This window comes from Psittacula echo (genome assembly GCF_963264785.1).
Source record: "Psittacula echo genome assembly, chromosome: 2".
NCBI lineage: Eukaryota > Metazoa > Chordata > Aves > Psittaciformes > Psittacidae > Psittacula > Psittacula echo.
The window spans coordinates 108143790-108158334 of record NC_137737.1 but is presented as its reverse complement, the minus strand read 5'-3'; the positions used below and the strand labels follow the sequence as shown (position 1 = coordinate 108158334).

At 42.2% G+C, this 14545-nt stretch overlaps 1 protein-coding gene across 1 annotated transcript in view; it reads right to left on the bottom strand.

Annotated features, from left to right (window-relative positions):
- The window catches only part of LAMA1 (laminin subunit alpha 1), a gene marked incomplete at both ends in the record, with an annotated part of 115440 nt that overhangs the window by 79552 nt on the left and 21343 nt on the right, over nt 1–14545 (bottom strand). The window contains 2 exons of the mRNA XM_080611385.1: nt 12763–12875; nt 13262–13432. Of these exons, the coding sequence (XP_080467511.1) occupies nt 12763–12875; nt 13262–13432 (284 nt within the window). The remainder of the gene's footprint in view (nt 1–12762; nt 12876–13261; nt 13433–14545) is intronic.

Sequence of the window (14545 nt, the reverse complement as noted above, 5' to 3'; positions counted from 1 at the left end):
ACAATTGGGCATAAAATGGGAGTACCACACCCCGTGGCATCCCCAAAGCTCCGGACGGGTGGAAAGAATGAATGGAGAAATTAAGAAACAGTTAACTAAAATCATGATAGAAACAAAACTCTCTTGGATTAAATGTCTACCATTAGCTTTGTTAAATATCAGGACACAACCCAGGTTTGACTTGGGATTCTCTCCCTTTGAAATGTTATATGGTATGCCTTACAATATGGAAATGCCAGTTGAACAATAATTGAAGATGTAATGTTAAAATCATATCTAATTCATCTAACCAAACGAAGGGAGGAGTTACATAAACAAGGTATGATATCTCAATGACCTCCTTTAAATATGCATATTCATTCGATAAAACCAGGAGATACAGTGTTAATTAAAACTTGGAAGGAATCCTCATTAACCCCTCGTTGGGAGGGACCATATCTTGTTTTACTCACTACAGAAACTGCCATCTGGACAGCAGAGAAGGGTTGGACTCACGCAAGCCGTGTGAAAGGACCTATCAGAGATTCAGAACAGTCTTGGGAAGTTGTGAGCCCACCTGGAGACCTGAAAGTCACTCTCAAGAAGGTTTAAATGGACATAAAGGGGACTAGGATATGTAATAATAACGCTAACATTTTGATATTGGTGTAAATCAGCTATCTACAGGAGTGCCGAGAACGGTGGTAATAGACTACATCGGATTATATATATAAATTAAATTGTTGCTCCAAAAAGGGAGCTGGGCAAGAGAGCTATATAATCAGAGGCAAACACCCAAAACAGCACTCCCTCTCCTGAAGACTACCCCTGCTACCGAGAAGATGTTATCCCTCGTGGCTCGAGGCAACCGAGTCGACGAGCGAGGTAGAGGGGTAAAATACTGTGGAGAACTGACTCCTGTCATTGGAGCTACACGGGAGTACTGGAAGAACTGCCTCAAAGCTCAAAGGGACTTGAAAGCCCCTTATAGAAAACATACCAGAAGTTCTAATTGGAGGGGTAATATTAAGTACAATTAATCCAAAATTATTAACAACAGGGAAATGGAAAAGATTCCACCCTTTTCGGCACATCCTAGACGAACTGTTTATTCTACTTATATCTACCTCAAATGTGGGCTAAGGGGATAAATCACCAACTCCATCAACCCTTTAACTGGACCCTACTTCGATTTAAGGATCGACAGGTTATCACAACCCAAATAACACTGGAAGGACCAAGCTTTAATGCGACTCTATGTAAGCTTGTCCAGAGACCCCGATGTTGGAAGTATCTGGGATTCCATACGTGCCCTGATGTTGGGATTAACATTTGGACCATGTATCTTTGGTAAAGTATTGGAAATTGTGCGAAATGGACTTGAAGCAGCTCGCCTAATGCTGATGGGAGCTGAATGTGAACCTATGGAACAAGAGCGTTCATTGCTGTTAAGCCAAGATATGTTGCGACGATTTGATGAACAAAAATGATGAAAAAGAAAAAGGGGGAAATTGTAATGTGTAGAGTTTGTTCATCAAAAGTTTTAAAGGAGGAAATTGTTTGTTACATTTTGGGAAGCTCTCTGTGACTGTCACTTTGTGTAGAAACATGTTCTCTTTTGTTTTGTAGCTGTTGTATTTTTGCATTATGACTTCTGTATTGGGAGGGAGAAGTCAGTTGTGTTACTGCAGGGGATTGTGAGAGGGAAAAAGGGGGGGGTTGAGTAGTTTGAGGTAGTGTCTTGTTACAGCATATGGGGGATGGAGGTTGCTATGACAACTGAGCTGGGGGCGGGAGCTCCTTGAAACTTCCAGCAGACTTCTCGAAACTTCTGGGAGCTTCGCGAGGCTTCTGGAAACATCTCAAAGTTTCTCCACGGTGAGACCCCAGCGGTGGGGAGAACCAGTGGAAAGGAGCCATGTCAGGATGTCCGGGTGGGGGGGACCACAGGATTGGCTGAAGTCCCGAGCCGAAAAGGTATAAGGGACAGCCTCCAAAAGGACCCGGTGTGCGTTTTGAGGGGGGCGGAGCGGAGCCTCCCGGCGCACCCAGCGCTGTTTTTTATCTGCTATCGCTTGCTCAAATTAATAAATTTATATTTTAAAACGAGATTGGCTCACTTGTCAATAACAAAAACATTCTTTAAGTGAACAGAGATTTGCTTAGGAGATCTTGCAGACATGAGAAGGAAAAAAAAATGGTGGCACTTATCTTCAAATGACTTGCTAGTTTTAATACCTTAAAAAAAGTCAAATTATCTCAGTTTGGATCAAAATCAGATGTAACTTAAACCGTGATATTCATTTAGTCTGATTTTCCTTTCAGGCACTCCAGTTTTACCCTTTGAGACAACAAGCATATACAAACAGGATATTTCCAGTTGTTCCAATAAAAACAGAAAAAAAAATGACACAAACTGAGGATTTTGTCCACTGACTTTTCTGACATTTCAACAATGTAAGACGTAAAAAAAATAAAAAAAAAAGAGAGAAGTCTGCTCACTGTTTAGTCACAGCCTCACAGTCTTAGAAACAAAATTTCTCTGAGGTCTGTGAATTCTCTGCTGTCCAGCACAGTCTTGAAATTTCAAAGTTAAGTGAATACCAAGAATGATAATCCAGCTGCCATGAAGAGTGTCTTTTACACAAAACTTACATCATGCCAACAAGCTCCAGCTAAAAAAAAAATAAAATCTAAAGTAGATGCTTTTAAAGGGAGAAGAACAGAACTCGGCAGACTCCAAGTCAAGCAACAGTATTCCTTACATATATATTCGTTGATTCAGTCAGTGGTAGCTGAGTTATATGCTTGTTTCACACTGAGTCATATTATCATCTTGGTACCCCTAACCTGAAGACATTCGTACGTGACACAAGTCACTTGTATGGGCATTTTCTCCATCACATCAGAGAACTGCTGAAAACTATTAAAACTAGGAAACTTTCTTTGGCTGAGCTATGTACCTCCAAGTTCCTTTGAAGTCAATAATTTCGCTCAAATGCATAAAAGATGCAAGAGTGGAGCCCCATTTTTTTTCAGTGCTACAGTAAAAAATTTTCCTGAAAAACTCTTCTATGATGTCTTTTATTTATTTACTTTTCCTCTCTGCTTGCTGTCATCAATTAAACTACTTCCCTACTTATTACACAGTCGGCTGAACAACAAATGATCAACTTCTGATTACAGTGAGATTTTTCAGGATCCATTATAGTCTGCAGCTGATGTAGCTAGTTTTAAATCCAGTTCAAGCTAATAACAATGAGCTGTGTTTCATCAGAAACTAACTGCAGCCACTGCTACAGAAACAAAAGATATTCACAAGAGTATGCCAGTTAAATTTATTTTAAATATCATTTTGCTCGGTGAGGGGGGAGTGAAGGGAAAAGCCAGTTAAAAACTTTCACAGCAACTGTGCACATATTCAATGCACAGTGCACTAAGTTAAATCTTTTCAAGTCAATGCTTTTCCAGAAAAAGTACGGCCATATTTGGTACTCAACACATCTAGGAATTAATTTTTCCCACATTCCTACAGTTTATCAACAGCTGAAATGAAGGTATTTGATACTATAAACCCAAAAGACACATTCAAAAATCAGCAAATGCTTCCATAAGCATTTGCATATGCAAAATGTAGCAAACCACTGCCTTCCTTTCCCCCAGTCCTCTCAAATCTTGTCCATTTACACACATAGCTCATAGGTTCCCAAAAATATTTCATAGGTAAATTCACAATATAATAAATATCAGTAACACCAGGAAAATTAGTCAGTCTTTAAAGTAATACAAGTTAAATAGAAATCAAAGGATTTTGTATAAATGCTCCTGCAGACAACAAGTCATAAGAAAAGCTATTAGTAGGAGTTACATTCTCAGAGATTCTGTTCCCTAGCAAAGGAATTAAACTGGTGGAAGGGATTAAGGTGTTCCCAGTATTTGCGTATGAAGTTGTTTTAAGGAATGGCAGCAGGTAGGGGTTTCGTAGACCTCCTATCCCACAGCTTCTGCAACCCCAAATGGATCTGAGTCAGGAATTCTATGTAATGTGAGTTGATTTTCCAACATCCTTAGAGCACTTCTTCACATATTTTACTTTTATAAGTTCTTCAGGTTTCAACATCACCAAAGGCAGTTTCTTTCCGTTTTCCACATCCAGTGCCCACCAACGAGCCACGTGACAAACTTGACCTGTGTGGCAAGAGCTAATGATTTGTATACTTTAATTTGACTGTATAGCTTTCCCAGAACTCATTTCCTTACTGAGCTACAAGGGTAAAAAAGGACAAGCCTAAGCAAGTTACCAATTCCCAAGCAGCCATAGATTGAAAGAGTCATTTTACAGCATTTCAGCCCTCACTGTAAAGACCAGCCAAATAAACTAGCACTGAAGAACCTTTTCTTTTCAGCAGCAATACCAACATAGCAAGTCACTCCTGCTTTACTTAGCTTTTGTAACGACATTGTTTCCCTGAATGCAGATCCAGCAACAGCAAGTGCATTGTTCTTGGAGGGCATTTATGAATGAATCCTTCTGCCCATTCATCAGGAAACTTTGCACATTTTTATTCTCAAGACTAAACTCAGCCAGCAGTGGCCATGCAGCAGATACTAGCCAAAAGTCCCCATTTCCAAGGGCATGGCCAGTGCTCTACAACCCACACAGGTACATGCCCTGTTTAAGCAGTTTTCCTGGTAGTCTTTTTGGATACAGACTCCCAGTTATAATTTTCAATTTATGCAAATGCAGGCAACAATAAGGGAAGATTCTGCCTTTTCATAGCTATGAGTATTTGAGCCCCAGACTTCAGAAGTGAAAAATTAAAGGGAAAGATGAGTCCCAAAACATTTCCCCCTCCCACCCCTACATTTCAGAAATATTTAACCTATTGAGAGCAGAGGTACCAACTGCTACTTCAAATCTACACCCCAACTCAGAACCAAACTCTACCTGACCTTGAAAAAACCTGAGAGAAAGATACGATTTTAGGACCTCAGGATCACTTTTAGTGTCCTACTGCATACCTTACTGAAATCACACTGACATAATGTAAAACATGTAAGGCAGAAGACCACAAAATGAACAACCCTGGAGGAATGCAAGGCTCTTGGCAGACTGGTTCCTGAAGTTTTATAAATTCAGCTGAATTTTTCCTTAAAGATGAGTGCAGAAAGGGAATCTAAAAAAGAGCTGTTTGTCAAAATAGCATGACAAGCCTTGTGGCAAAAATGCTTATTACAATTAACATTACTCCACATTTTAAGTGGAACTGCAAAATCCATTCTGTTCAGAGCTGTGAACACATACAAACCTGGTTACCAGAAAAGCCTCTTTTTCTCAGATTTTGTTTTACAGTCCAAAAAGTCTAAAATTAATCTGTGCAAACTCTCAAAGAGTAGAAGACTACATGAAGGGAGGAAAAGGACCTGGGCAGTGCTGGTCAACAGCAGCTGAACATGAGCCAGTGGTGTGCCAAGGTGGCCAAGAAGGACAAGAGCAGGTGGCCAACATGACTAGGGAAGTAATAACCTGCCTGTACTTGACACTGGTGAGGCTGCACCTAAAATCCTGTGTTCAGTTCTGGGCCCCTCAGTACAAGAAAGACAATGAGGTGCTGGAGTGTGTCAAAAGAAGGGCAACAACGCTAGTGAAGGGTCTAGGGAACAACTTTCATGAGAAGGGGCCTCTACAACTAGGTGGAAAGAGGTTGCAGTGAGGTGGGTGCTGCTCTCTTCTCCCAAGTAACAAGTAATAGCACAAGAGGAAACAGCCTCAAGTTGCACCAGGGAAGGCTTAGATTGGATATTAGGAAAAATTTCTCTGCCAAAAGGGTTGTCAAGTATTGGAATAGGCTGCCCAGGGAACTGGTGGAGTTACCATCCCTAGAGGTATTTAAAATATATGTAGAAGTCTCACATAGGGACACAGTTTAGTGGTGGACTTAGCATTGCTAGGGAAGTGGCTGGGTTCGATGATCCCAAAGGTCTTTTCTACCCTAAATAACTTGATGATATTCTGAGTATCAGCCTATATTGTTCACAGAAAATACCTTCTTAAGGGATAAACATGGCTCCACGTTCTTATCAGAGACTGTGAGACCCAGCAATTCCTTGTGACACTTTGCTCTGAGAAGTCTGTGATGTTAAAGTGCAAAACAAACTAAATCCAGTAGAATTTCTAGTCTCTTGAATTACATTCTACTTGATATTGATTCATTATGTGCAACTGTTGCCTTGGAATAGAAGAAAAATTCATTTTACTTAAGAACTGCACTGTAAGAATGTACAGATGAGCACCCTGAATCTTGCACCATCAGTTTTGCAAAGCCACAAAAACCTTTTAAGGAAGCTTGTCACATACAATAAATTAGCATTGGTCCAGTGAAGTCAACAGAATAATGTCTTTTTACATCAGCAAAAAATTTGTCCTCAGAGAAATACCTTCTGGCCAACTGATTTCAGTATAAAAGCTCTGTACAAATCATATGTAAAAAAAAAGAAAAAAGAAAATAACTGCAGACTATAGTGACAGGACAAGGGGTAACGGGTCCAAACTTAAACATGGGAAGTTGTCGTGGTTTAAGCCCAGGCCGTAAATCAGAACCACGCAGTCCACTTCCCCCCCCACCTTTCTTCCCTCCGCTTCTGGAGCGACGGGGAGGAGAATCAAAAGAATGCAACTCCCACGGGTTGAGATAAGAACAGTTTAATAACTAAGGTATAACACAAATCACTGCTGCTACCACTAATAGTAATAATGATAAAGGAAATAACAAGATAGAGAATACAACCGCTCACCAACCGGTACCTCACCCCCACCCTGCCATGATCCAGCCCTTCCGGGAACTCTCAGTTCTACATCCTAGGCATGACGTGCTGTGGTATGGAATACCTCTTTGGTTAGTTTGGGTCAGGCGTCCTGTCCCTGCTTCCTCCCGGCTTCTCCTCCTCCCTGGCAGAGCATCAGACTCACAAAGTCCTTGGTCAGGGTAAACATTCTGACCAGTAACTGAAAACATCGATTTTATCAATATTTTTCCCAGGCAGAAAGTCAAAACCACAGCGCTGCACCAGCTACTAAGAAGAAGAAAAACTGACTGCTGCTGCTGAACCCAGGACAGTATCCACCCCTTATTCCATACCATTCACGTCATGCTCAGATCCCACACTTTCAATATACCCTCACTCTCATTTCAGTGCACTCTTATCTTAGTGCACGGACCAATCCCTATAAAACTGCTGAGTCCATTTGGTCCATGATGGTGGGCTCCATCTCTTGTAACAGTCTTTCAGAGCAGGTGAGGCCCATTGCAAAGTCCACCCCTCGATCATGAGTCCATCTCTATGTTGCATCTCCGCCCTGATGGATGGGCCCATCAGGCTTAAAATAATTCACCCTCCCCTGTAGCAGTCTCTGCAACTTGTTGTCGGGGACTCCACACAGCTGCCTTCCATCTCCGACGCTTCCAAAGCATTGGAGGGGCCCAGTGGATTAGATACTCGCCCATACTGTCCCACACACCGTGACACTCATGACTGTCCAGCCTTGGGGAAAACCTCTCGGTCCCCCTGTATTGTCTAAACCCAGACAAGACCCAAACCTGACTCTGCTTAACTCTCGGGATCAGACAAAATGGTCGTGGGTAGAACACACTCTGTGTGTGTGCCAACATGGTGATCCCCATCACAATGAGCAGGCAGGTCCCAAGGGTACCGAAAGGCCATTCAAAACCTTCAAAACTCTCAAATGCTGCTGCTGTACTTGTCACTGGGGCTGGTGTAGCTGCTGTGCTTGAAGGCCCCCTCACCACCAGCTTCTCTTTTTCTGAGTCCAGATCTTCCTCCTCTGCCTTGCTGGAAAGCGCTGCGGGGTCTCCTGCATCCTCCTGCGGCTCAGGCTCACGGGGCTCAGTGGGCTGCTGCTGGGGAATGCTCTCGGCCACCGCGGGGCTGGGCTCAGCTGTGGGGCTCGGCTCCTCCGCCGCCTCCTCCCGCTGCTCGGCAGCCGCCTCCTTCCCGGCCTCCGGCCCCGCTCCCGCCGCCGCTTGGTCCCCGGGGCCGCTCTCCCGGGCCGCTTCGGCCGCCGCCAGCTCCCGGGGCCGCTCCCCCTCAGCTCCCCGCAGCCTCACAAAGACGGACGCGAGGACGAGGGCCAGGACAGTGAAGAGCAGCGGGACGGCCAGGTACAAGTCCACGGCCACGTCCATCCCGCCCTGCTGCCGGAGCCCCCCCGTATTACAAGCCATTACCATAAAATACAATGAAACAAGAACCTTAGCCCAAGGCCCACACTTGATAAACACTAACACAGCAAATACCGGCTCTAAGTAAGCTACAGCATACTGAAACTGTGGCATCAAGAGAAACAACTTTGAGAGCCAATAAATCAGCATTGTGCCTCGGTCAGATCTGTCGTTATCTCAACCCTTCGTGCCCCACGTTGGGCGCCAAAATAGAACTGTCGTGGTTTAAGCCCAGGCCGTAAATCAGAACCACGCAGTCCACTTCCCCCCCCACCTTTCTTCCCTCCGCTTCTGGAGCGACGGGGAGGAGAATCAAAAGAATGCAACTCCCACGGGTTGAGATAAGAACAGTTTAATAACTAAGGTATAACACAAATCACTGCTGCTACCACTAATAGTAATAATGATAAAGGAAATAACAAGATAGAGAATACAACCGCTCACCAACCGGTACCTCACCCCCACCCTGCCATGATCCAGCCCTTCCGGGAACTCTCAGTTCTACATCCTGGGCATGACGTGCTGTGGTATGGAATACCTCTTTGGTTAGTTTGGGTCAGGCGTCCTGTCCCTGCTTCCTCCCGGCTTCTCCTCCTCCCTGGCAGAGCATCAGACTCACAAAGTCCTTGGTCAGGGTAAACATTCTGACCAGTAACTGAAAACATCGATTTTATCAATATTTTTCCCAGGCAGAAAGTCAAAACCACAGCGCTGCACCAGCTACTAAGAAGAAGAAAAACTGACTGCTGCTGCTGAACCCAGGACAGAAGTTTAGATTGGCTATAAGGAAGAAATTCTTTACTGTAAGGATGGTGAGGCACTGGAATGGGTTGCCCAGGGAGGTTGTGAATGCTCCATCCCTGGCGGTGTTCAAGGCCAGGTTGGACAGTGCCTTAGGTGACATGGTTTAGTGTGAGGTGTCCCTGCCCATGGCAGAGGGTTGGAACTAGATGATCTTAAGGTCCTTTCCAGCCATAACTATTCTATGATTCTATGATTCTGTATTAGGACATTTACACTCTTTTCCACTCTTCAATAGCAGAAACTACAAATTGGTCTTACATCAGCCCCCGAGTGGTAACCCAGTACTCACGAAATATTCATGATCTACGAATTAATCAAGAGTGGAGGTATTTTCTCAACTTGATACTATGGGTTTTCCAAGAAAAACTGGTCTTGCTTTATAATTAAAGAACTTTGTGATATACAAACTTGTGCCTTTTTGCTATGCCTAATACAAAATACCCTTGAATACCTTTAAATGCCTGATGCATGGTTATAAAACTGAGGGAAGTGTTCTTCATTTAATGGTGTGACAGAGGAATACTTTACAGCTGGCCCAAGCATGCTGCTGAGCCTTACAATAGGCAGCATTCATTTTAATGCATTGAAATTTCACAAATTAGCTGTCCAGAGGCAAAAATGCTGGTTTTATCTAAAATATTGTTTCTGTAGAATTGCCAGTGTAGGAAGCTCAAAGTCATAAATAAAATCTTGCTATCAATATTACACTTCATTGCTAAAGCACTCTTTCCCCAGTTCTGGACCTCTGCCATACGTTTAATGAAAGGTGAAGGACAGGCAAGACTATCATACATCTGGGTCCCGGAAAAACTGAAAAGATTATCAGAATACATGTACCTAGTTGTTATGATCCATGTGAGCTAAAAAAACCATGACGTACCCACTGACTATCCTTAAAAAATTATTAGCATTAGTTATAAATAGCACAGACTCTGCAAAGGAAAAGGATCTAAACAGCAATTTCAGTACTGATTTTATTAGCCTTCTTTTATTAATAAGATTGCATTGAACTGCTCTTCAGTCCAGCTGTTTTTAGAATAAATAAACTAAGTGCAAGGTAGAATATTAGGTGAAAGAATATCCTCTACTCCCTTCAACTCTGAGCAGAGAGATGAATACAGTCAAATTCAGGACACAGACTGTGGCCAGAACTCCACCGAGGGTAAACTGGATTGGAGCCAATTTTCACCAGAGAATCTTCCTCATATATGCCAGCCAAGGCTATGTTCAGCGTTTACCAACCTGACTGCTTGGATTATACCTCTAAACTGTACATTGATAACGATCCCAAGAAAAAATCCATACCTCTTACTGCTAGAACTTCTACTTAAAAAAACATAAATAATGACCAGATGGTCATTCTTCACATCACAAAAGGGTGAGAACATATTCTATACTGTGGTAAGGAAAGTTAAAGGACATTTACTTTGATACATTACTTGACAAGAGTACTTGGCGAGCGCAAAGCTTGAAATGTATAAAAAAGTACCAATGCTAAAGATATACTGCAACATACAGATACTGACTTTCAGGAATACTTTTAAAGATCCTAAGAGAGTATTTTAACTCATTCTCAAGCAAATTTATGAAGTAATCAGTTACTAAAATCACTAAGGTTTTTCAAACTCTTTTTTGTGTTTTCTTTGCTTGTGCTGACTCGCTTAAAGTAAGCACACCAAGTCAGCTCTAATAATTCATTGACTTCAAGCGATCTCTATTAACCAAATCCTTTCTCACAGAGCAGTAATTTACATTCAGTTTGCATAGCCTTAGATGCCTTCTCTCTCTCAAACTCTCCAAGGAAAACACAGAAGAAAGGCCCCTTGGGGGAAACTTTTCAAATCGAATTAGTGAAACTGAGCATGGGTCAGGAGAGGGAAGATATGTATTTGGTGAAACATCAACAGCATTAAGGCTGTTCAGCTGGTCTGTTTCCAAAGCAGAAAATGTTCTATGAGGATAAAACACTAAGGCATTCCCTCCTCCTTCATTTTTCCTTCCTGTTTGTCCATTTACAAAGCAAACACAAAGGCAACTCCTCAAACAACAAGAAAGTCCTATCCAAACCTTCTATTACTGACAAAAGACACCCTGTGATTATTTTCCTAACAGTTCAGCTTTCTAATTAAAAAGCAAACTAGACACTTGTTTAACCTATGGTTCATTTTAAAACACCAAAGTTAACCCTTCTGTTTTAATCTTTAAAATAACTTTCGTGCAAGGTCTACAGATCTTGCAAAAGCTTGTTACCAGCTGTACACTCAAGTATGCATTTCTTGGTAGCAAAGCTTCTTCCAGAGTTTGGAAGCATCCCCATATTAATAATGGATTGTTGATTTTCAAACAGCTTAGGTCAACGCACAGACCTGTTCAAAGCAAGACAACAAGAAAAAACTAAGAAAAATATCTGTTCTTCAGAAATCACTTTGCCTTTTCTTGGAGCAGGGTAAAGAGACAGACTTCTGATTCTTCCATATTTAACAGACAAACTAATAAATTAGCAAATGGTCTGTGCAGTTTAGTGAACTCCTACCTAAGAATGATGAATCTCTCCAAGCTTTGCCATAACTGCCCAGACAGTTACAGCCTCCTCAGGGTCAGAAATCACTCTTTTTAGAGACATAATCCATAGCAACTCAGACCAATTGTTAGTAAAACTTTCATAGAAGGTGTAATATAGAACATTCCTTCCCAGTGCTTCTTCCAGCAAGATGGTGATCAGAATCAGTTAGAAGAAAAGCACATAAAGTGACAAAACAACTTTTCCTGCAGCAACACTAACTTTGCCCCATTTTATGAACGTTTCACTTTCTAGTCCTGAAGAATATCTCTCAACTGAGGAAAGTTTGTGTTTCCAGGGTTCTGGAGATCCTGCAATTGAACTTTCTGACATTTTACACTTCAGTCTGACTATTACGTTGCATTAACAGGTTTACAGATTTAATGTAAATATGCAAAATACTGAGTAATTTAAATAGAAGAGTTTAACTTGAGATCTAGTGTAAGATAACTGATATGCATACAATAATCCTCGAGTCGCCTTTCTCTCTTCCTCTGAAACTCAGTATCTGAGTTACAATACCTATGGATCTAAAGAGTTTGTATTTGGAAGTATGTTGTTCTGTTTTCTTACAGTAAATTTCAAATGTTTCTGCCACGTCCTACACCAAATCACTTACTCTTTTACTAAGAAACTGCATAGCGATCAGGTGACAGATTGATAAAGTTAATAAACAGAAACAGATGCATCCTCACATATAAAATCTGTGCTTATGACAGTACCCTGAAAACACTGCTTGCTGTTTGAAAATCAGCCTTTGATAACACGGTTGCAAGTAATTTGCATGAAATCAAAAGTGGGGGAAAAAATATTAAGAGGAATGTTGGGGAAAATATAGTAAGGTCAGGTAGAAGAACGTTACTGAGACAGAAGGAAGGCCTGTATAAACACTCCCATCCACACATACACAGTTGTTACTGTGCCACAAATTGTAACAAACTGTGACCTATATGCTTACAAATATAGTCACTTTCACTCCAGTCTGATAGGAATGAAATCTCCAAGATACTCTAGAACAATAATTGACAACTCAGTTAAACTCAGATCATGTTAGCTTTAGCTATGTGCTACTAAATGATTAATTGCTAAATAATCTATAATTTAAAAAGAAAAATGCAATCAATTGCATTGGCTTATATCCTACATACAATAAATGATGCTTACCTAAATATTACTCACCTGTCTTAAATCCAACGTGATAGTGACCCAGTGGTATTGCCTCCCATTCTGAATGCTTGGACTTTGCCACCAGTTATTGGTACCATCGATTGCACTGGAAATTGGGTGCTGTTCTGTTTCAAGGCAAAAAAAGAAACTGAACATCTCTTGAAACTACATGTTGCTGCATTTTCTCCAAACCAGCACATTTATTTCACATGGAGCACAGTTTCTTCCTGTCATAAACAAGCAAAAACTGAAAACTACTCCCTGACAAAAAGGCCATCATTGGACTCTGGAGTGATTAACAGTGATTAAGATGTTCAACGTTCAAGCCTACTTGTCAGCCCTTTACTCAAAGGTAGTTTCACTCACGTAGTAGAGAGGCTAAAAGTAAAAAGTACTTGACCCTAATACACCCTGCATTCATAGGGAAGGGTCAAAAAGAATGACAGAAACCCACAAAACAAAACAAACAACAAACAAACACACAAAAAAAGCCCAAACATATGAAACTTGCCTTTGGGATTAGCACTGTGGTGATCGCAGACACGGCACTGGGCGTTGCGCAGGGGCCGTCCTGGGACATGCTCCACCAGCTTGCAGAACATCTCTGGTCCCTTTTCCCCACAGGTAGCATTGGTGGATATGTGAGCATTGCTGGCCAGGTTCAAGATGGCAGGGAACAGGCCTGGAAAGAAATAACAGTTATCAGCCACACCATAAAGCAAGCATAATACAGACATGGGTATGAGAAAAGGCTCTGAACATACAGGGTTTCACAACAAACTTCTAGCTTAGAGATACAGAAAAATACAAAGAAAACAATTAATTTTGTGAAAATATTATCACACTGCACTGACACCAGCACACTCCTGGGGTGCTGCAGCCCAGTCTGTCCCTGCCTATAGCCCAGTTTCAGCTTCCCAGAGCTCCTCTCACCCTGCCTATGGCTCCATTTCAGCCTCTGAAGGGCCATCAACCCCTGCCCAAGCAATACTGCAGCAAAACCAGCCTCCAGCTCCCCAAAGCCCAGCCATGGAGCCTGCCAAGCATGGGCCCACATCCCAACCCTGTTTCAGCCTGTCCCCAGGGAGGTGCCCAATGCCTGGGGCTTGGGGCTGCCCCAGTGACCCCAGCTGCCCTGCTCCTGGATGGGGTGGTAGGATGGGCACTGGTTGTCCTGCCCTGACAGACCCTACAGAGAGCCCCCATGGCCCTCAAGGAGCCCCTGGTCCTCATGGCACCCTGACCGCAATAACGTTGCCATTTCACTCCAATTTTGGATGCTTTATTGCTGAAGAACACAAGAGTTAGTTAGTAAATTAACTCTTCCAGTTACCAAACCTTCTCTTCGCATTGATCAAAACCAGGACAACTGGCCCATTGCCAGAAGCAAGGAGGAACTGTATAGCAGGCACTTGGCTAGTGTAGAAAATGGTGTTCAACAGGAGCTCTCCACAGCAGCAACAGGACCGCCCTGAACAGCACACTCTGGGCTCACAAATTTTAAGGACTGCACTTTAAACTTTTGCTCCAGGCTTTTCTGCAGCCTGTGTAAAGTCTAGAGGATTTTTTGCTTGCCACTTATTAATCTTTACACAAACACTTTACTGTAGTTAAAGTGCACTGCAGTTAAAGTGCTCTTGTGCACTGGAATAATGAAACAACAGACTAAGCATTTCAAGATTACTGCTACCAGGCCTGGAATCATTAGTATTTTATAAAAGGAATAAAGTTGTACTTTGGCTTGAAATCTACTCACAAAACTTAAAGACTACTGCATGCCACAGAAAGAAGTTAA